The sequence below is a fragment of the Ctenopharyngodon idella genome, chromosome 20 (assembly GCF_019924925.1).
Source record: "Ctenopharyngodon idella isolate HZGC_01 chromosome 20, HZGC01, whole genome shotgun sequence".
Classification (NCBI taxonomy): domain Eukaryota; kingdom Metazoa; phylum Chordata; class Actinopteri; order Cypriniformes; family Xenocyprididae; genus Ctenopharyngodon; species Ctenopharyngodon idella.
Window position 1 is genome coordinate 14,899,543 of NC_067239.1, and position 19,578 is coordinate 14,919,120.

The window sequence follows — 19,578 nt, forward strand, 5'->3', positions numbered from 1 at the left end:
ACAGGTGGTGCTATGACTGTAACAGAATATTGGCATGTAGATGTCTTCAGGCCAGGACTCTAATAAAACTCAAGATCTTCGCAATTTAACGTTGCAAAAGTCTTTAGATTAGACTGACCAAATATGATGTTTATCTGATAAAATTTCTAGGAGGAGTTTGTTAAAGTACAATGTCTGGAAATGGCAAAAACTGCAAAAATTTTGCAAAGAAAATTCAAAATATCTTACTTCCTGTTGGGTTTTCAGATTTTGCACCTGGGACATTTTTGTAGGTACTGGGCTGTTACATGTGTCTACCAAATCTCATACCTGTACGTGAAACGTAGCGCGAAGGGCACTTAATAGAAATTTTGTAGGTGGCGCTATCGAGCCATTTTGCCACACCTAATTCTGAAAACTATATCAGACATAAATTTTCACCACTTCTGATGTGTGTGCAAAGTTTCATGAGTTTTCGAGCATGTTTAGGTCCTCTAAAATGCGATTCATTTCAGAGAAGAAGAATAATTGACTGAGCAATTACAATAGGGTTCTCACACCATCGGTGCTCGGGCCCTAATAAAAAAATAATTAACATTCTAATACATATATGTTACGATTAGTTATGTTTATACGGTCATTGTTTGTGTTTTTCACTTGATTTTGATTGGTTTTCCTTTCTGTCATTCAAAAGGGTTTGTCCGCTGTCTCCGCTGACTCCTTCCCGCCGGATGTATAAAAGGCGATGTCACATCCGTTTTCGAGAGGGCTGGGCTGTGTTTGTGTGTGTACGCGCCTCTTTGAAATGTTTGTGTAGCCCAATGTATGCTTGATTTGTTACTCTCCATGCTGTACATTTGCTTTATTTTTGGTTATATCCTTTTGTATTTCATTTTGTTATTTGATTTGAGCGCGGAGTATGTCCGTGCTCTTTGCTCACCAGTTTGGTAAGTTGAGACGGAGAGCAGGATACCATGTCACGTGACTTACATCGCGCTTCATGTAGTTTATTTTTATGTATTAGTTCACTAGTTTAAGAGTGTTGCCACCCGCTGTAAGTTTTGTTTTATTTAGTTAGAGTAGTTAAGTTAGGGTTAAGTTAGAATATGTTGTTTTGATCTTTATTTTGAATATTCTAGGTTAGACTTAAATCCCTTAGTTAGAAGATTTCTGTTTTATTCTGTTTTTTTGATTTGGCAACACTCGCGCTCTCTTCATTATTTCGTTTGGTGAGTTTGTATTTATTCCAAAGTCCTTTTCTTTTCCTTTTGTTTATTGTTAATTGTAAATACACATATCTCTGTATATATTTAAAGCCTTTTCTTGTTATATTGGTTGGGGGTTAAAATAAATAAATGTTTTCTCTGCTTGAACCTCTGTTCTCCTCTTCACTACGTGCCCACTGTTTGATTTGCACTAATAGGTTAGGTTTAATTTTGGTAGTTTTGTAAATGTTGCATTCCCTTAATGTCCCTAGACAAATTGAAAAAGTTTTGGGTCGTAACAATATAGCAACAGCAAAAAAAAAAAAAAATCTCATGCATTCATTACATCACATGTTGGTGTAATTGTTAAGCTGCAATGATAAAAAACATCTTTTGATTTATATCATAAAATGTATTAAAGAATATATTTATATATAATATAACTTGTATATGAATACATTAATACATTTTATAATATATATATGAACAAATGCTTTTTGCCATTGAAGCATAACAATTACATCAAAATGTCAAATAGAGGCAAGGATATAAATACCAGCTCATCAGCTCATATGAATCACATTTAAGGAAACAACATTCACCATTGTTGAACTAACTGCTTTGACCGCACATAAAATTGCAGACTGAATTCCAGCATTTCACACAGCTTGGAACAATATTGGCACATTCAGATAATGTAAGATCTTTCAGATTATTTTTTAAAACTATGTGCATCCTACACACTTCAATAGGAGAAAATAAATAAATTGTAGAGCATTTAAAATCCTTTCGCTGATCCTTTCAATGATTTTCATTCTCTGATATTCTTCAACAAGTGGCTTCTTGGAATGAACTGTGAATGGTGCAAAATGTAGAACAAAAAGCATCAACTGAACTTGAAAAGAAATAATTTTCTGCTTGCAGTAAAAGCACTGTAGGTTCATAACTCCTGTGCCAAACAGCTATTACAAATGACGTTCTTCTGAATCTTGAAACAGGTTTTGAATGACAAAAACACATTAAGTACTTGAAAATCATTTCATTCAAGTACTGAACATGACCAACAAGAATTTTGTGAATGATGTCACATGAGTGTATTTCTGAGGAATTTTCATAAGAACACAACCATGTGAATCTTACCTGCAAAGGGAAACTGCCATCTGAATCATCCATCCTCTGAGCTTCAGCATGACGGAGCTGTGACTTTGACGGCACTGCAGCAGGAATTTGTGCTATACATTCAGCTCTCATAACGGGTGAAGCATCTGTTAGCATTGTTTCTGAGTCCTCTGTGTGTGCTGACTGTACAGTCTCAAATTGTTCATCCTTAGTCTCAGTTTGCAGACGATTCAAGGTCTCTTCCTGCACAGTGTCCATAACTTTGGTTACTTTGTCTTCTGTACTCAATGGCTTTGTACTGTTTGGCTGACTACAGTCTGAAGACACAGTCAGTGAAGTATCTGTGATGTCCAGCGGCCTGACCTCAGAAGTTTGAAGGTTTTCTGAATCAGTTGTGTTCTTCTGTTCAGATCTTGATGTCTTCAGCATTCTACTACTGATATTGCTTGCTTGTTTCACACCAGCTGATTTCTTGTTCTTCTTCCTACCTTTAGCAACATTTGAAGGCTTTTGAAGTATGTTTGCTTCAGTTGAGGGCTCTGCAAATGTTTTTTTCTCACCCTCATCATGACTCTCCAACACTGTCACATCTTTCTGATTAACTATAGAGCCCAAATCATTGTCTTTTCCAGTGTGGACATCCATTTGGCTTGATGTTTCTGCTTTTATGATTTCATGTTGCTTCTCTTTTTCACCTTTTCGAATGTCAATCTCCATGATCTCATGGGTTTTGGTCTGGATAGCTTCCTCCTGTCCTGGCTGTGTTTCAGAACTACTTGATTTCACATTGTCCTTCTCTGAAAGGCCTTCTTTAGCCTCTTGGCCTTCAGGTTTCTCAGTGCCAGAAGAGCTCCTCTGTTGATGTTTTACATCTAACTGGGAGAATTCATCTGTGGATGAGTCTTCAGAACCCGATACATTATAATATGACAATAAGTGACACCTGTCTGATGATAATGTAGGAGAATCAACATCAAGGATGATGGTAAATACTTTCTTTGCATTTCCAGAGCTTGCATGATGGTTCTCTGGGTATGAAACCATTGGGACAAATGCTTGAGTAGATGAGTCCTTTTCAGGTTTAGGCCTGAAATCAAGGTCTGAAGGAGAATGAGTGGGTTCAACATTATCAGTGTGGTTGTTTTCATTAAACTGCGCTTCTGATGTGGAAAGGTCAGCACATAAATGAACAGGCTCATCAGAAGAGCATATTACAGGATGTTTTTCATCTACAGCTGCATCAACATTTGGTTTGGCTTCCAAGAGTTTCAAACCATCCTCTGATCTCTCTGTGGTCCTATCATGAACAACTGAAACAGTAGTTGTAGAAGCTGGGGTAGCTTGTGCCAATGGGCTCTGGTTGGGTTCGATAAGATCAGAGTCCAGCACTATGGTAAAGACTGGCTTTGGGCTTCCACAAGATGAGTCATGAGAGGATTCATTGGCATCTTCTCTTATTACAGATCCAGTTTCACCCCTCTCTTCAGATCCAGACATAGACTGCTGATCATCTGTGCCATGGCCTGGTGGGATGTTCTCAACATCTGCGATTGCTTGTTGTATTGAGAAAGATAAACATGATGTATCTTCTGTTCCACTGATTTCCTTTGTGGGCATGACCTTTACATTTTTATGATACAAGTCATCCACTACACTGCCAGTGGCAACCTGCAAAACAAGGAAACTAACTACAATTACCCAATATTGATAAACATCATTCAGCAATACAAAATATGTGTGTTTCTTCAACTCCTGGGCATTTTTAATAATCTAGAATGAATACGGCATCATCAGAAATCAGCCCTGTTTTCGATACTCTAAACCAGCCAAGTTCTACACTGGACTCAGATGATATTTTGATTGGGTGCTAGAGAAGAAGAAATCATGCATGTTTGTAATGACATGAGGTTACGTAAGCGATTACAGAAATTTACCTTTTATGGTAAACTATGCTTTTAAGACATCATTTATTCAACTTAAGGCCTTTCCCCTTTAAATTTTACAATTTACACTACCATTAAAAAGTTTTGGCTCAAAAACGAAATACTTTTAATTATTTAATACAAAAATAATACTAGCAAGGAGACATTAAATTGATCAAAAGTGACAGTAAAGACATTTATAATGTTACAAAAGATTTCTATTTTAAATAAATTGTTCTTTTAAACTTTCTATTTATTAAAGAATCCTGAAAAAAAGTATCAGTTTCCACAAGAAATTTATGCATCACATCTGTTTTCACTATTGATAGTAATTGTAGTAATATTATTGTTGTAATATAGTAATAACTATTGATTATATAGTAATATAGTAATAACTATTGATTTCTTGAACAACAAATCAGATGTCTCTGGACGTAAATCAAGATGATCTCTGAAGGATCATGTGACAATTAAGACTGTAGTAATGATGCTGAAAATTCAGCTTTACCATCACAGGAATAAATTATATCTTAAAATATATTAAAATAGAAAACAGTTGTTTTGTAATAATTACTTCTTAACGGTTTTGATCAAATAAATGCAACCTTGGTGAGCATTTTTTAATCTTATTTTTTTAAAACCTTTTGAGAAACCAAGAAGCAGATCACAATAATGCTGATAATGCAGTCTAAAGATAAACCGTGACATCAGAAAAACAGAGCACAACACAGCAAAACAAGGATTTTTTTCTCAGAGAGAAAGTAAAAAGCGAGCACTTAAAAGCAATGAGGTGGCATCCTACATTAATGGCCGGGATTCAGTACAGAGCAGGCACTCCATTTAGCAGGCTTTAGCTAATGTGATTCTGTGCCCATGCCACAGTGGTACACTCAATGAATTCACTCCTGCTGACCCCAAAGCCAGACCCACGAAGAACCGCACATAACTGTTTTTAAACAATTCCTCTGCAAAAGTGACACAAAACTAACCTGAACTGACTGTTCCTCTGTGGATACTCCAGGCTGCTGAGGTTCATTGCATTGTATAGAGCTCTGAACTGGATCAGAGTCCCCTTCCCGAGTCCTCTCATCCTCCAAGATCTTCTTCCGGTCTAATGACTTTCCAAACAGAGTCTGAAGGTCCTGGGAGAGAGTAGACTGACCCTCTGGAGTACAGCTTGTCTGCAGGACTTCAGACAGTTTCTCAACCTCCAGGTTTCTTTCCACTTGTTCTACGGCCTACCAAGAATCCACCAAAGTAGTTAGTCTCATTAGGAAACTGGAGAAGACTAATTGATTGACTTAATAAAACTACTAATTAATACTGAAAAGTAAAATAAATAACTAAGAAACAAAAAAGAAACAGTCAATATAAATACTTGTTTTCATAGTCAGTAAGCTATGTTGCTGACTAAACCAAAAATAAAAACTAACCAAATAAATAATAATTTCATAGTCAATGAGCAATATTGCTAAAACTAAAACAAAACCAAAGTAACCTAAATAAAAATAAACTAACAAAACCATAACTGATATTAAACCAAGTTTAACAATTATGAAATATTATATAAAGTTAAAATTTAAAAACAATAATAATAAATTACAATAAAACTATAACCTTGGTGAGGAGTTAGTAAAGGATACATTTCTAAAACAAAGAAAAAAATGGTAGTGTAGTGGTATTTTACATTTGAATGTGTGCAAATGGTTTCTTTACAACAGGGGAGTATATATATTATAATTATATTGTATATATAAAGTACGTAGGACATTCAGAAAAATATGAAGTACTCAAAGTACTCATGAAAATGTAAATACATCAAGAAATATAAATTTACATATTAAAGTTTTAACTTTGCAATGCAATTGCTTTCTTTGCTTCTTTCTTTATTTTGGCAAAATTATATCAAAGCCTTATATTAAACAAATAAATAAATGGCAATCAAGCTTCTCTGGCCCACATAAATTCAGCAGTTCAAAAATAAATTTCCTTTAGTGTGTCAGATGTTCCTTTTATTATATGATGGACTGAAATGGAATTTGAATTGCTTTTACCAAGAAACAAATTGCTTCGTATTTCAGTTCAGGCCACTTTAAAGAGAGAACAAACAGACAAAGGACAAGGAAATTACCTGTACAGCTGTGAGTCTCTCCTCAAGTGTGACCAGTCTGTTCCCATCCTCAGAAACCTGAAAATCCCCCTTGAGATGCAGTTCACTGGCCCAGCTGCAGGCCTGCTCTTTGAAGTCCTTCACCTCAAGAAGAGCATCAAGTGTCTTCCGTCCATGTGACTGTTCCTCTGTTTTACCTTTGGATTTTGACTGTAACTCAAGCACTGTATATTCAGATTTTTTAATCTGGGGTTTAATGTGCTCAGGGTCTTGGACCATCTGATTTTCAGGCCTGTTGGGGTTCATTGCTTGCTCTCTCTTCTCTATGACCAGCTCTCTGGCTGTGCAGATGCTTTCTTGAAGGTGAGCTCCATCTTTAGCCAGCGCCTGCAGGTTTTCTAGACCTGCAATGCTGGCCAGAAGGTCTATCTTCTGCAGTAACGCATCTGACTGCTCTGCCTCAGTTTGAAGCTGCTCCAACAAGCCCTGTCAGTTGAAATGGGGGGGGGGACATATACTGTAGATCAAAATGTGCTAAATGGCTGCATTTCATTTGAATGTGTTCTCAGCTTAGTCTTAAAGGGTTAGTTCAACTAATAATGAAATTCTGTCATTTACTAGAGTGGTAAATAGAGATTTTTAATCCAAATTTTCTCAAGAGACACAATCACGTTATATGATGAACAGATTTAATTTAAACAGAAGCTCAAGCTTCTTCTTCTTCTTGCTTGATATGTGAGAACCAATGCAGCATGTTTGAGCTTCCACAAGAACCAGTGAGGTTTGTTCTCGCATGTTCAATGATCAATGTTGATATGTAGATAAGCCTAAATTCAATATCTTCATCATATAAAGCAATCATCTCTCTTCAGAAAATTTGGACTAAACTGCTCTATTCAACTGGATTAGTTTTATGATCTCTTTATGACCTTTTGGAAGCATCAAAGTGGTAATGGGAGTAGACTGTCAATGGAGGGACAGAAATCTCTCAGATTTTATTAAAAATATCTTCGATTGTGTTCCAAAGATGAACGAAAGTCTTACGGGTTTGGAACAACATGAAGGTGAGTAAATGATGACCTCTTTGAGTGGACTAACCCCTTAAAGTCATCATGAAATCAAAATAGACCATTTTTCTTTTTTAAGGAATATTGCAGTATTTATTATAAATGAGCTATTGCTGCACATCATTTTCTTTTATTCATGTGCCCTCAATCATTAATCAAAATAACTTCCCCCTCTTGCAATGACATCTCTTCTCTTCTCATGTTTACTGGCACAAGGGCAGGGCAACCTGGGAATTGAAAAATCAATTCCAATTCTGGAATCAGATACTTAAGGTCAGGAATTGGATACTTGTTATAAAATTAAAAATTCTATTCTGCTTATCGATTCCTGTGTGCGCATTTTAATGTGGCTTTAAACCATTCAAATGCAAGAAGACATGAAAGAGAAGTCAATTCGGTACTCGCACACTGTTTTCTGTGCTGCTCATGTCTAGAGCGTCCGCACAAAAAACCGCCATTAATATAGTGCACAAATTCTGAATTAAATTGTTTGGCGTATTCTTGCACTTGAACGGACAAATACACACAAAATTGTCAAAATATCCTCGTAAACATAGATGGTTATATCTTAAGTGAATGTAAACAGTTGAGAAAGAAAACACATGTGTAACAGTATATTGGATCCGTGCATTTGGTCTTAAAGTGACAATGGGAAAAGAAAAATCACTCACTAATCTTGACTGAATAACTTTTGTAACTTTAATAAGAATTAATCTATATTTTATTTATAAAAAGAAAACTATGTAGTGTTATTTTTCATTTGATTTTAATTTCTGAACTTTGTTCAGTTGTATTTATTTGTGCTATTGCTGATTTGCTTATTTGTTCTTATTGTATTACTGACTGTATACTTGTCTTTAATAATGTTTAAAATTGATAGTAGTCTAGTTTATTAGTTAGTTGTTCTTAAGGCTGCTGATTTTTGTTTATGGTATTTAACTGCAACAGAATATTTTGCAAAAAGTCACAGAATAATCATGTTTGATATCTAAATATTAATTTTTTTTTTTTTTTTTACCATATTGGAATCGAAACTGGGAATCGATAAGAATCGGAATCAATAAGCAGAATCGAAATCACTAAAATTCAAATGTTAACCAACCCTAACAACCTGTCACTCACATGAGATCACAGCAATAGCAAACCACAATCATCCAACGATCCAATTAATTCCCCATGGAAAAAATCCTACATTTTTTTCTTATTTGAGAAGCCTTTTTACTCGGATATATGTCACAATAGGGAAGAAAAGACTATTACAACTTCCTTTTCATGTCAACTTTAAAGTATAGACATTCACCTGGATGATGTTGAGGACTTGTGGGCTTTCAGCAGTGGTCAGTGTGCTCAGAGTATTTGTGATAGTCTGGATGGAGGACAGGTGATCTGCGATCTCAGATGCCACCTGGCTTTTGGCAGCTTCCAGCTGTCTAAAAACATCACTTGTCTCAGAAAAGAGCTCCATCACCTCCGCCATCTTCTTCCTCAGCTGGCTCTCAATCACCTAAAAATGAACAAGTCAATTTGATGAAATATACTAATATATGTGGTTTACCAACAGAACTTGGCATATTACAGCATTTTTTAATAAAAATGTCATTAAGTGAATAAATTAGCATTGTGAAAAGACCCTGGTGTGTCTGAAAATCACCTGCAGCTCCAGTGGGAACTCATGACTCTGCAGCAGCTCCTGGATCTCTGAAGATCTGCGATGGAAATGTTCAATGTTCTCCTCTTGAACCTTCAGCTCATCCTGTGCAAAACAATTATGTTTGATATAAAAGTCAGTAAAAACAGGAATATTGTGAAATATTGTTACAATTTAAAATAACCGTTTTCTATTTTAACATAATTTAACATATAATTTATTCCTGTGATGCAAGGCTGAATTTTCAGCAGTCATTACTCCAGTCTTCAGCATCACATGATCCTTCAGAAATCATTCTAGTATGGTCAAGAAATTATTACCATCAGTAGTATTGAAAACTACTTATTTTGTGGAAACAGTTTCAGAATACTACTAAATAGAAATTTTAAAAGAACAGCACTTATTTCAAATAGAAACATTTAACATTATAAATGTCCTTATGGTCACGTTTGATGAAGTTATTATGTCCATGCTGAATAAAAATATTAATTTCTTTAAAGAAAAAAATAAATAAATAAATTTTGATTGGTAATGTAAATATCACTATAATGTTTTCTTTTACATAAATGTTCACTTGATGACAAGTTATAAGATGTAATGATACTTATTGGGTTTCATTTTTGACTGAGTCAACTCAAATAACATCCTACATACTTAACACTGGTTTCAAACTCTAATGTAAGTTTATTTGAAAGTTATACCTAAAACTGTCAACTGACAAAGGTTTTACCTGCATGGCAGACACTTCAAGTTCCGTATGAAAGGGGTGTGACTGAGCAAGTGTCATCAGCTTTTGGGTGCTCCAGTCCTCCACCTCTCCAGCCAATAGAAGGAGTTTTTCCCAAAGAGAAAGCCCAGATTGAAGGTTGTCCAGATGACAGTCTGTCTTCTCAGTGACCTGAAATAAGAGCATTTGTAACAGGTTAAAGGAACACGCCACTATTTTTGAAAACAGGCTCATTTTCCAATTCCCCTAGAGTTAAATAGTTGAGTCTTACCGTTTTCGAATCCATTCAGCCGATCTCCGGGTCTGGCGGTAGCACTTTTAGCACCGATCATTAAATCTGATTAGACCGTTAGCATCTCGGTCAAAAACTTGACTCTTCTGTAGTTACCTTGTGTACTAAGACTGCCGGAAAATGAAAAGTTGCAATTTTCTAGGCCAATATGGCTAGGAACTATACTCTCATTCTGGCGTAATAATCAAGGAACTTTGCTGCCGTACCATGGGTGCAGCAGGCGCAATGATATTACGCAGCGCCTGAAAATAGACTAACTTCCATCAACATAACCAACATGACCACCTGCTTGCACAGGGAGAGTGCCTTGCAACCATGGAGACATTTGTGAGAGACGATTCAGAAGATATTTACTTTGGTGCAGATCCTGAACCGTATCTATTTGCCCTCTGCAACTACACAATCTTAGTGCCAGTCACGTTGGAAGTTACCTGGCTGGGGACTACTTTCAGGCGCTGTGTAATATCATTGAACCTGCTGCACCCACGGTACAGCAGCAAAGTTCCTTGATTATTACGCCGGAATGAGAGTATAGTTCGTAGCCATATCAGCCTAGAAAATCGCAACTTTTCATTTTCCGTCGGTCTTAGTACACGATGTAACTACAGAAGAGTTAAGTTTTAAATGGGAAAAATATCGAAACTCTTTGGTCATTTTTGAGCGAGATGCTAACGGTCTAATCAGATTCAATGATCTATGCTAAGCTATGCTAAAAGTGCTACCACCAGACCCGGAGATCGGCTGAATATCTTTTCATGTGAGAACACTGAAGAAATGACACTATGCTACAATATAAAGTAGTGAGTGTACAGCTTGTATAACAGTGTAAATTTGCTGTCCCCTCAAAATAACTCAACACACAGTCATTAATGTCTAAACCGCTGGCCACAAAAGTGAGTACACCCCTAAGTGAAAATGTCCAAATTGGGCCCAATTAGCCATTTTCTCTCCCCAGTGTCATGTGACTCGTCAGTGTTACAAGGTCTCAGGTGTGAATGGGGAGCAGGTGTTATCGCTCTTACTCTCTCATACTGGTCATTGGAAGTTCAACATGGCACCTCATGGCAAAGAACTCTCTGAGGATCTGAAAAAAAGAATTGTTGCTCTACATAAAGATGGCGTAGGCTATAAGAAGATTGCCAAGACCCTGAAACTGAGCTGCAGCACGGTGGCCAAGACCATACAGCGGTTTAACAGGACAGGTTCCACTCAGAACAGGCCTCACCATGGTCGACCAAAGAAGAACCAACCAGGTGAGGAGAACAAAGACAAGTGTGTCTTGCCTACAGTCAAGCATAATGGTGGGAGTGTCATGGTCTGAGGCTGCATGAGTGCTGCCGGCACTGGGGAGCTACAGTTCACTGAAGGAATTGAGCAGAGCATGAACCCCTCCCTTCGGAGACTGGGCCGCAGGGCAGTATTCCAACATGATAACGACCCCAAACACACCTCCAAGACGACCACTGCCTTGCTAAAGAAGCTGAGGGTAAAGGTGATAGACTGGCCAAGCATGTCTCCAGACCTAAATCCTATTGAGCATCTGTGGGGCATCCTCAAACGGAAGGTGGAGGAGCGCAAGGTCTCTAACATCCGCCAACTCCGTGATGTCGTCATAGAGGAGTGGAAGAGGACTCCAGTGGCAACCTGTGAAGCTCTGGTGAACACCATGCCCAAGAGGGTTAAGGCAGTGCTAGAAAAATAATGGTGGCCACACAAAATATTGACACTTTGGGACCAATTTGGACATTTTCACTTAGGGGTGTACTCACTTTTGTGGCCAGCGGTTTAGACATTAATGGCTGTGTGTTGAGTTATTTTGAGGGGACAGCAAATTTACACTGTTTTACAAGCTGTACACTCACTTCTTTACATTGTAGCAAAGTGTCATTTCCTCAGTGTTGTCACATGAAAAGATATAAAATATTTACAAAAATGTGAGGGGTGTACTCATTTCTGTGAGATACTGTAAATCATAGTATAGAATTACTGAGGTAACATACATCAAGCCAGCGGTCCATGAGGGTGTCAGCCTCACTCTCAAATGGGGCGTCTATACAGTCAGGGATCCTTCTCATCAGAGACTGGAGCTGTCTGCACATAGCTCTGAACTCCTCCACCCCATCCCCAAGACCACTGAGATCTGACTTTATACTGGTCACCTGGACACAACATACATAAATAGTCAAGAATTCATTTATACTCATTCATTCAACTAAATAATCCCACTTTTTTCTATTTAAAATTTTACAAAATATATTGATCTGCAGTTAATATTAAATTATCAAAAATTATGCAGTTAATACTGCCATCTGCTGTCCACTAAGAATGGAAGCACTGTACCCAGGATTTTCCAAAAACTTTGTACCTTGCTGATCAGGAGCTGTAGGTTGTCTTTGCCCATGTAGTAGGCCTGATCAGCAATAGTCTGCTCTGCTCTCTGCAAAGTGCTTCCCAAACGATTTCGGCAGTTCTGGAACTTCTTAAGTAGTTCAATCAGAGATACACATTGCTCAAGACTGAAATAGAAGCATGAAACAAATGTGTCCAGTTAGCAATATACGCTGTCTAATTCCATCAGAGCAATAGCATTTAACAAAGAGCTTTCCTATAATCATGCCACCTTTCTGTGACTGCTCTGTGGGCGTTTTCCCATTCCATCTGCAGCTCACTGAGGCTCGTGTCTGAGGTGCTTGTCTGTGCACATGTATCTCTCAGATCCTGAATCTCTAAGCGTAGTGCAACCAGTTTACTCTCCATGTCTGTCAGGAAGCGTAACCTGAGAAAGACAACGGTGATACTGAGACAGAGGCATATCATCTCCATTATTGTAATAAATTTAGATATACAAGAGAGAAATACTTTGAAAAAAAAATCTTAGAAGTCATTCCACATTTTTTAAAACTCTGTGAAACAGATTAAATGCAGGCGATATTACGAGAAAGAACTCATGAATCATTCACAGCATTATTTATATTTTTATTTATATTATACTTCATTAATTGTCTTCATTCATGTCTATATATATATCGTGGTGATAGTTTTTTTTATTATATTGTAGATTATTTTAATATTGAATATTATAATTAACATAACCTTGTTTTATTATTTTAGTATATCTGTACTTTAAAAAATAATGTATGCAAAACAAAGAAAAAAAAGAAGCAGTGCTGATTTATTTTTTGTTATATAGCATTTTATTTTATATTGTATATTAAAATTGTAAATTTTAAATAACTCCTTGTTTAACATAACAAATTAAAATAAATGAAAATGATTACTTTAGAAATATTGTGTGCAAAACAAAGAAAAAGAAGCAGTACAGTTTTATTTTATTGCATTTTATTTTATATTTTATATTGCAATTGTTATTTTAATTAACATTACTAGCACATTTTTAAATTAATTTAAAAATAAAATAAAATAAAATAAAAATTAAAGTAAATTAAATTTAAAAAAATTAAATTAAATTAAATTAAATTCACCTGTGCTGTAGTGCAGGAAGTGTGGGTTCCTTCAGCCCGTGTCTTTCCAGTGCTGCCAGTACCTCCCTCAGGGTGACCTGCAGGCCCATTCTCTTCCTACCAAACACTCTCTGCTCTCCTTTTTCTCTTCCTTTCCCACCTCTGTCAGACCGCCTCGGCCCTATAGCCGGTTTAGTCTCGACCTCTTCTGCATGCAGAGCCAGAGCTGACACCATCTCATGACAGCTGCCTGGTTTATCATCCAAAGTTACTCCCATACCGGCATCATCTAGTATTTGGTCTAGCTGAATCGATTCCTCCCTGGCCTGTTGAAGGCTCCGCTGGATGGAGACTAAGCTGTAGCTGCGGTCTGATGTTCTGTGAGCTGCAGTAAGGTCGTGATTCACCTGCTGGAGTTGGAAAAGGAGGTTCTCGAGGGCCACCAGGGCTGATTCACTTTTTCTCAGACATTGTCTTTGCTGCTCCAGGCATTTTGTGCGGTCGTGGAGAGTTTGCTGCAGGGGGAGACGGGCTTGGAGCTCAATGTGACTCAGATCAGCAGAGTCACTAACTGAACCTTCACTCTTAAGCAGAAACAGCTCTTTCTCAATACTTTCATCCAGACGCTGAACAAAGAACAAGGAAATCACAAGGAGTTTGAACATGCAAAGTACATCAGTCAATGTAAAGAACATTGCACAAAGATTTAAATGTACGCTTTGAATGAGGAAGCAAACATTTCTTAAAGGAAAATGTTTTCAAATGTCTTATTTTGCCAGGAAAGTCCAGCACTTTAGACATCTTCCAGACCAGTCCGCTTTCAAATGCTCTTGCTTTCAAAACATTTTGAAATTCAAACATTTCCACGTGCTTTCAAACGCTCCCGTGCGTTGATCATTGTAGCCAATCACAGACATATGTGATGAGCACGTGAACACAATAGTCTATCAGAGGTGTTTACGAATCCGCTCAACAGCGCTCAAAGCATCACATTTTTAAAAATTTCAGTACCGATTGGTACCGAAGTTGGTACTTTTGACAACTCTAATCTCAAATACAAAAAAATATATGCAAGCTCAACATTTTAAAAGAAAAAAAAATAATAGCAAGATGAGTGTCAATTGTCTGATTTGCTGGTTGTGAGGTGAGAAAAAAAAACATAGATATCCAAGTATCTGCAAGCATGAACATTAATTTGTACCTTTAGGTCTTCATGTAGATTTCTGGCATCAGCAACTGCAAAGTTTCTGATATTCAGAGGTTTCTGACTGATCTGTTTGAGCTGATCAGAAATCAGTCTGATCTGTACGTCAGTTGACTCCAGCAGCTTTACTGCAGTTTCAAGGGACTTCATCCTGAGCAATATATAAAACAACATTATTATTGTGCCACTTATGGCTAACAGTAGCTCTATTCCACAACCTAGAGAGCACTCTTCCAGCATCCTAATGGTCATAAATCTGACCTTATAAGTGACAGATTTGGACCTGCTTTACATAGACAGCAGCTCTGTAAACCAGACAAATAGAGCTCAAATAGAGCACATGAGAGACTTGATAAATGATTTCAATAAAGTTTAACATTGCCAGTTACCAATTGATATTGGCAGTGAAAATAGTTAAAGGGTTAGTTCACCCAAAAATGAAAATAATGTCATTTAGTACTCACCCTCATGTCTTTCTACACCTGTAAGACCTTCGTTCATCTTCGGAACACAAATTAAGATATTTTGATTAAATCCGATGGCTCAGTGAGGCCTGCATTCAATATATGTTTTTAGTACCTTTATGGATCTTGAGAGTGGAAAAGTCATTGCTTTGAATGCAGGCCTCATTGAGCCATCGGATTTAATCAAAATATCTTAATTTGTGTTCCGAAGATGAATGAAGGCCTTACGGGTGTAGAACGACATGAGGGTGAGTAATAAATGACATTATTTTAATTTTTGGGTGAACTAACCCTTTAACAGGTTAGAGTAATTTACTCTAAACTGTTTTAATGATACTTGTACAATGCTGTACAACCGTTTTCAACATAGATAACGATAAGAAATGTTTTTGAGCACCGAATCAGCATGTCAGAATGAATTCTGTAGGATCATGTGACACTAAAGACTGAAGTAATGAAGAAAATTCAATTTTTTCATAAGAATAAATTACATTTTAAAATATATTAAAATAGAAAAGTTATTTTGAATTGTAGAATCAAATTGATCAGATAAATGCAGCCTTGGTTAGTATAAGAAACTTCTTTTAAAAACATTTAAAAACTTTACCAACCCCAAGCTTTTGAACTCTATATGTGCTGCTGCCTTAGAATCTGGCCAAAAGAACAAATCTTCAGGCGGCATAATTTAGTTGTTTACTTTGGAACATACCTGAAGAGACTTCATAATGCAAACCATCTGTAGGCAGCTCACTGGGTTCTGGAAGAGAACATGTACATATGTCTCACCTGGCCTGAATGCACATCTGTTGTCCCTTCCACTGTTGAATGAGCTGAGATCTCTCCTGTTCCACGTTACAGCCATCCTCCATATGCTGAGAGCTCTGAGAATGCTGAAGCTCAAACTCACACCACAGACCCTCCGTCTGGTCCTTAAGAGCCTAAATGAGCACATAGCCATTTGTATACAAAATGCACCCAAAATGCAGGAAAGTGGGGTGTGAGACTAACCAGTAGGTGCTGGAGTTGACTTCTCAGTGAATCAGCAGAGATACCGGTGCTGCTGGCGGGGCTGATGGGAAACTCTGTTCCCAGCTGCTGACTGTTGTTAAGCAGCTGCTGCTGAAGGACTGACTGTGCAGAACAGTAACTAGGGAAAAAAAAAAAAAAAAAATAGTCCCAACCATAACATATGCATATATGATTAATTCAGCAACAAACTTGTACTCATGTTCAGATTTTAGGTATTAGCTTTCGCTACAAACATTATGATACTTGCATTGGATGGATGTTGTTTTCAGGTTTATCTATGTATATTGTATTTGTCCCTATTCAAATAAACCATAAATAAATAATGTATGTTATTTATATAAAAATGTATATGAAATTACTTTTTGAATTTACTTCTTTAATAAAGTAATAATTATAAACATTTTAAAATGTAGCAGAAAAGTTGCATATATATAAGGGTCCTAAGTCATTTCCATCCTATATCAAGTATTGAATAGGGAAATATCCCAAAAAACTTAGACAAATGCACACCATCTGAGATGCAGGTCAAAGAGAATAAATCTGTATAAATGAGATCTGACCGCACACTCACTTGCAAATACTTTATTATCTAACGTTCGGCAACAAGCCTTTGTCAAGGTATGAAAACAGGGAAATATATCTACTTCTTTAAACAATTTGTAGGCAGTGACTTGCATGAAAAGTGCTTACCTGCTCTTAGCTTCCTGTTCTGTAACCCTCTCTTCCTGTGCAGAACAGGGGTGGATGAAGGTTCTCTCTGGTATCTGTTTTATCTCCACGATGTTGGTCTGGACAACGGCCTGAGAGAGAATGACCAGTGTCAAGTAGGGTCAAAAGACCCCAGAACAAGCAAATACACTCTTCAGCAGCCCTGACCAATCTCAGCAGATTAACTCCTCTGAGCTGTCCATGTGCTTAAGAAGGTCAACAACATCCAATCAGAGCTGAGAAGTTCTCACAAGGTTTATATCCATGTTTGGCTACAAGCAAACTCGATCATGCCAAGAAAACGTGCCATGTTAACACTACGCAGATATAAAGTTAAAACAGATGCTATAGTTCCTGTTAGTGTAAAGTCATGTTGGTGTGAGTGACTGAGAAATACAAACATAAATAAATAAATACCACACTGATCAAAAAGAGATAAAACAGTGGAGGCACACACAGACAAGCAACACATAAGCACGTGTACCTGTGAGTGGGCAAGGCTTAGGTCATCTAGCAGTACAGCTTCTCTCAACAGGACACAATCCTTGACTGCTCCCCCCCTGCTGAGAACACACATGCACATGTTTACTTAGCAGACTTTTATATAAAGCTAATTGTAATCATAGTATAAGAGTGCGCATGCTCGTCACTCTTTAGCTCCGCTCACACAACAAGCCTCCGGCTGTTTTCGGAAAGACTCGGTACAGCGTATGTATCTTTTATAAATATTATAAAACTAAAGACTTTTCGGCGATATGAAGGATGCTATACTATTCTATAGGTACTCAAGATTAACATGAGGTAGGCAGAAACTGTGTGTGATACAGGTCTTAGAATAAAATTAGCATAAAATACAGAAAGTGTTTTTTTTCTTTCTTTTTTTCTAAAGCATATACTGTACTAGAAAATAAATTATTAATATAATATGACATATAAATATTTTTTAGGATATTAAACCAAAATTTGCTTGCCATTTCTTACCTGTCTTGGCATGGTGCCAAGTCACTTGTGGGGTCTGTGTGGTGCTGAATGTTCTCCACTCCTTTTGTGTCTGTCTTCAGGTGGGCGGTACTGAGAACAACACTCTCTGCAGGCTGCAGACTCTCTTCCATTCTTCTCAGGCTTTCAGATGCACTGAACGGTCAGCTGCTGTGGCACATTCCTGAGGTTTGAACCCAAATCCTTCATTAAATAAGCTAATTCCAAACTGTTTCACATAAATAACATAATTAATACATTAATACATTATTAAATTAATACTTTGTTAGCTAACTGTGTTATTTGTATATGTACATTTCTGAAATTACATAATTTGGACACAGCCACCTCTGATGGCTGTGTCTGTAATGTTGACATGCATTCTCTGTAAAGTAGCTTTGAAACAATATGTATTGTGAAAAGCGCTATACAAATAAATTTGAATTGAATTGAATATAATGATATAATAAAATGTAAAATAAAATTATACAATACAATTTATTTTTAGCTATACAGATAAAATAATAAAATTTGATTATTATGATAAATATAAAAACTTTGACCACAACTGTTGTCTGGGAGTGAGCAACTATGTTTAAGCTAATATGAGTTAATATTCTAGTATCAGATCTAAATCAGATCAAAGTAGTCCTCTTTGTGGTGCATATATAACGGCCATTTAGAAAGAGTGCTGAAAAGGCTTGCTAACTTGGCTAACTGGTTGTGATTAGAGAGCAACGCAGGCAAAATGTGATTATATAGCTAAAAAAGGAAAACATGTAACGGTCTATATCCACCTGTCCAAACATGCATCAATAAATGATCCCTTTTACAAAAAAAAAAAAATCAATCCTTGATGATTTAACCATTATATAAAAATACTGAATGAGGTTTAATAACTAATTTGGATTTAATGCAGATATGCTCACATGCAGAGACATGTAGATTAAGGTATGTGTTGGCTGCATGCACACAGTATTACACTGCCTAAATAAAAGACAAAAAAAAAAATGTATATTCATAGTAGTTCAATCTAAAGGATGTTATGATTTAATAATTTATGCTGGAACAAGATCACATAAGGGGCATGGTGGCATTGGCCACCCAGGAGAAGGGTCTGGCTGCAGACTTGCAAGTGACGTCACTGACAGAGGAAGTGCAGGTGACTGAGAGTCCAAGTCGGAAAGTGCAGGTGCAAGTCTGCAGCCAGATGCTATTGGCCACCCAGACTGCCGGCTGGTTCACCAAGTGTCAGAACATACCAATGGTTTGGAAATAATAAACTACCCTTACCTCCCATTGGGCCTTAACTGAATGAGAGAGGAGGTCCAAGTCTTTGAGCTGGGCATCAGAGCAGAAATGCCCCATTCCCTTCACAGCTTCTAGAAACATCTCCAACACTGCAGGCCTCAGAAGACGTGATACTGCCTATAGAACAAAGATAGCAGCAGTCATTAATAGCTTATGCATATGTGTTTTGGAAGACCGTACATTTGATTTTTTTTAAACCATTATTTGTTTGCAATTCACAAGATTTTGAAATGGTCTCACCTGCTTTTTCTTGGATTGTTTTTTAGATTTGTCTCTGGCACTGATTACAGTGATGACATCCTGTATGTGATCATGCAGGTGCCGTTTGGCTTTATCCAGTCTGCTCCTGGCTAA

General features: G+C 37.0%; 1 protein-coding gene across 2 annotated transcripts in view; it reads right to left on the reverse strand.

The window, feature by feature from the left end:
• The window catches only part of LOC127502141 (nesprin-2), an 80,165-nt gene extending 60,824 nt beyond the window's left edge, over positions 1-19,341 (reverse strand). Inside the window, exons 1-17 of one of the 2 annotated variants that reach the window (XM_051874742.1) lie at positions 19,207-19,341; positions 17,917-18,097; positions 17,420-17,495; positions 16,918-17,027; positions 16,207-16,345; positions 15,985-16,136; positions 14,732-14,885; positions 13,552-14,156; positions 12,690-12,845; positions 12,435-12,585; positions 12,070-12,228; positions 9,781-9,948; positions 9,054-9,155; positions 8,703-8,906; positions 6,357-6,821; positions 5,215-5,463; positions 2,325-3,971 (exon numbers count right to left, since the gene is read on the reverse strand). In XM_051874742.1, the coding sequence (XP_051730702.1) occupies positions 2,325-3,971; positions 5,215-5,463; positions 6,357-6,821; positions 8,703-8,906; positions 9,054-9,155; positions 9,781-9,948; positions 12,070-12,228; positions 12,435-12,585; positions 12,690-12,845; positions 13,552-14,156; positions 14,732-14,885; positions 15,985-16,136; positions 16,207-16,345; positions 16,918-17,027; positions 17,420-17,495; positions 17,917-18,047 (4,668 nt within the window). In that variant the 5' untranslated portion in view covers positions 18,048-18,097; positions 19,207-19,341. Of the gene's footprint in view, positions 1-2,324; positions 3,972-5,214; positions 5,464-6,356; positions 6,822-8,702; positions 8,907-9,053; positions 9,156-9,780; positions 9,949-12,069; positions 12,229-12,434; positions 12,586-12,689; positions 12,846-13,551; positions 14,157-14,731; positions 14,886-15,984; positions 16,137-16,206; positions 16,346-16,917; positions 17,028-17,419; positions 17,499-17,916; positions 18,098-19,206 lie in introns of both variants that reach the window. The other variant, XM_051874741.1, reaches the window with a different exon arrangement.
• Between the last annotated feature and the right edge of the window lie 237 nt (positions 19,342-19,578).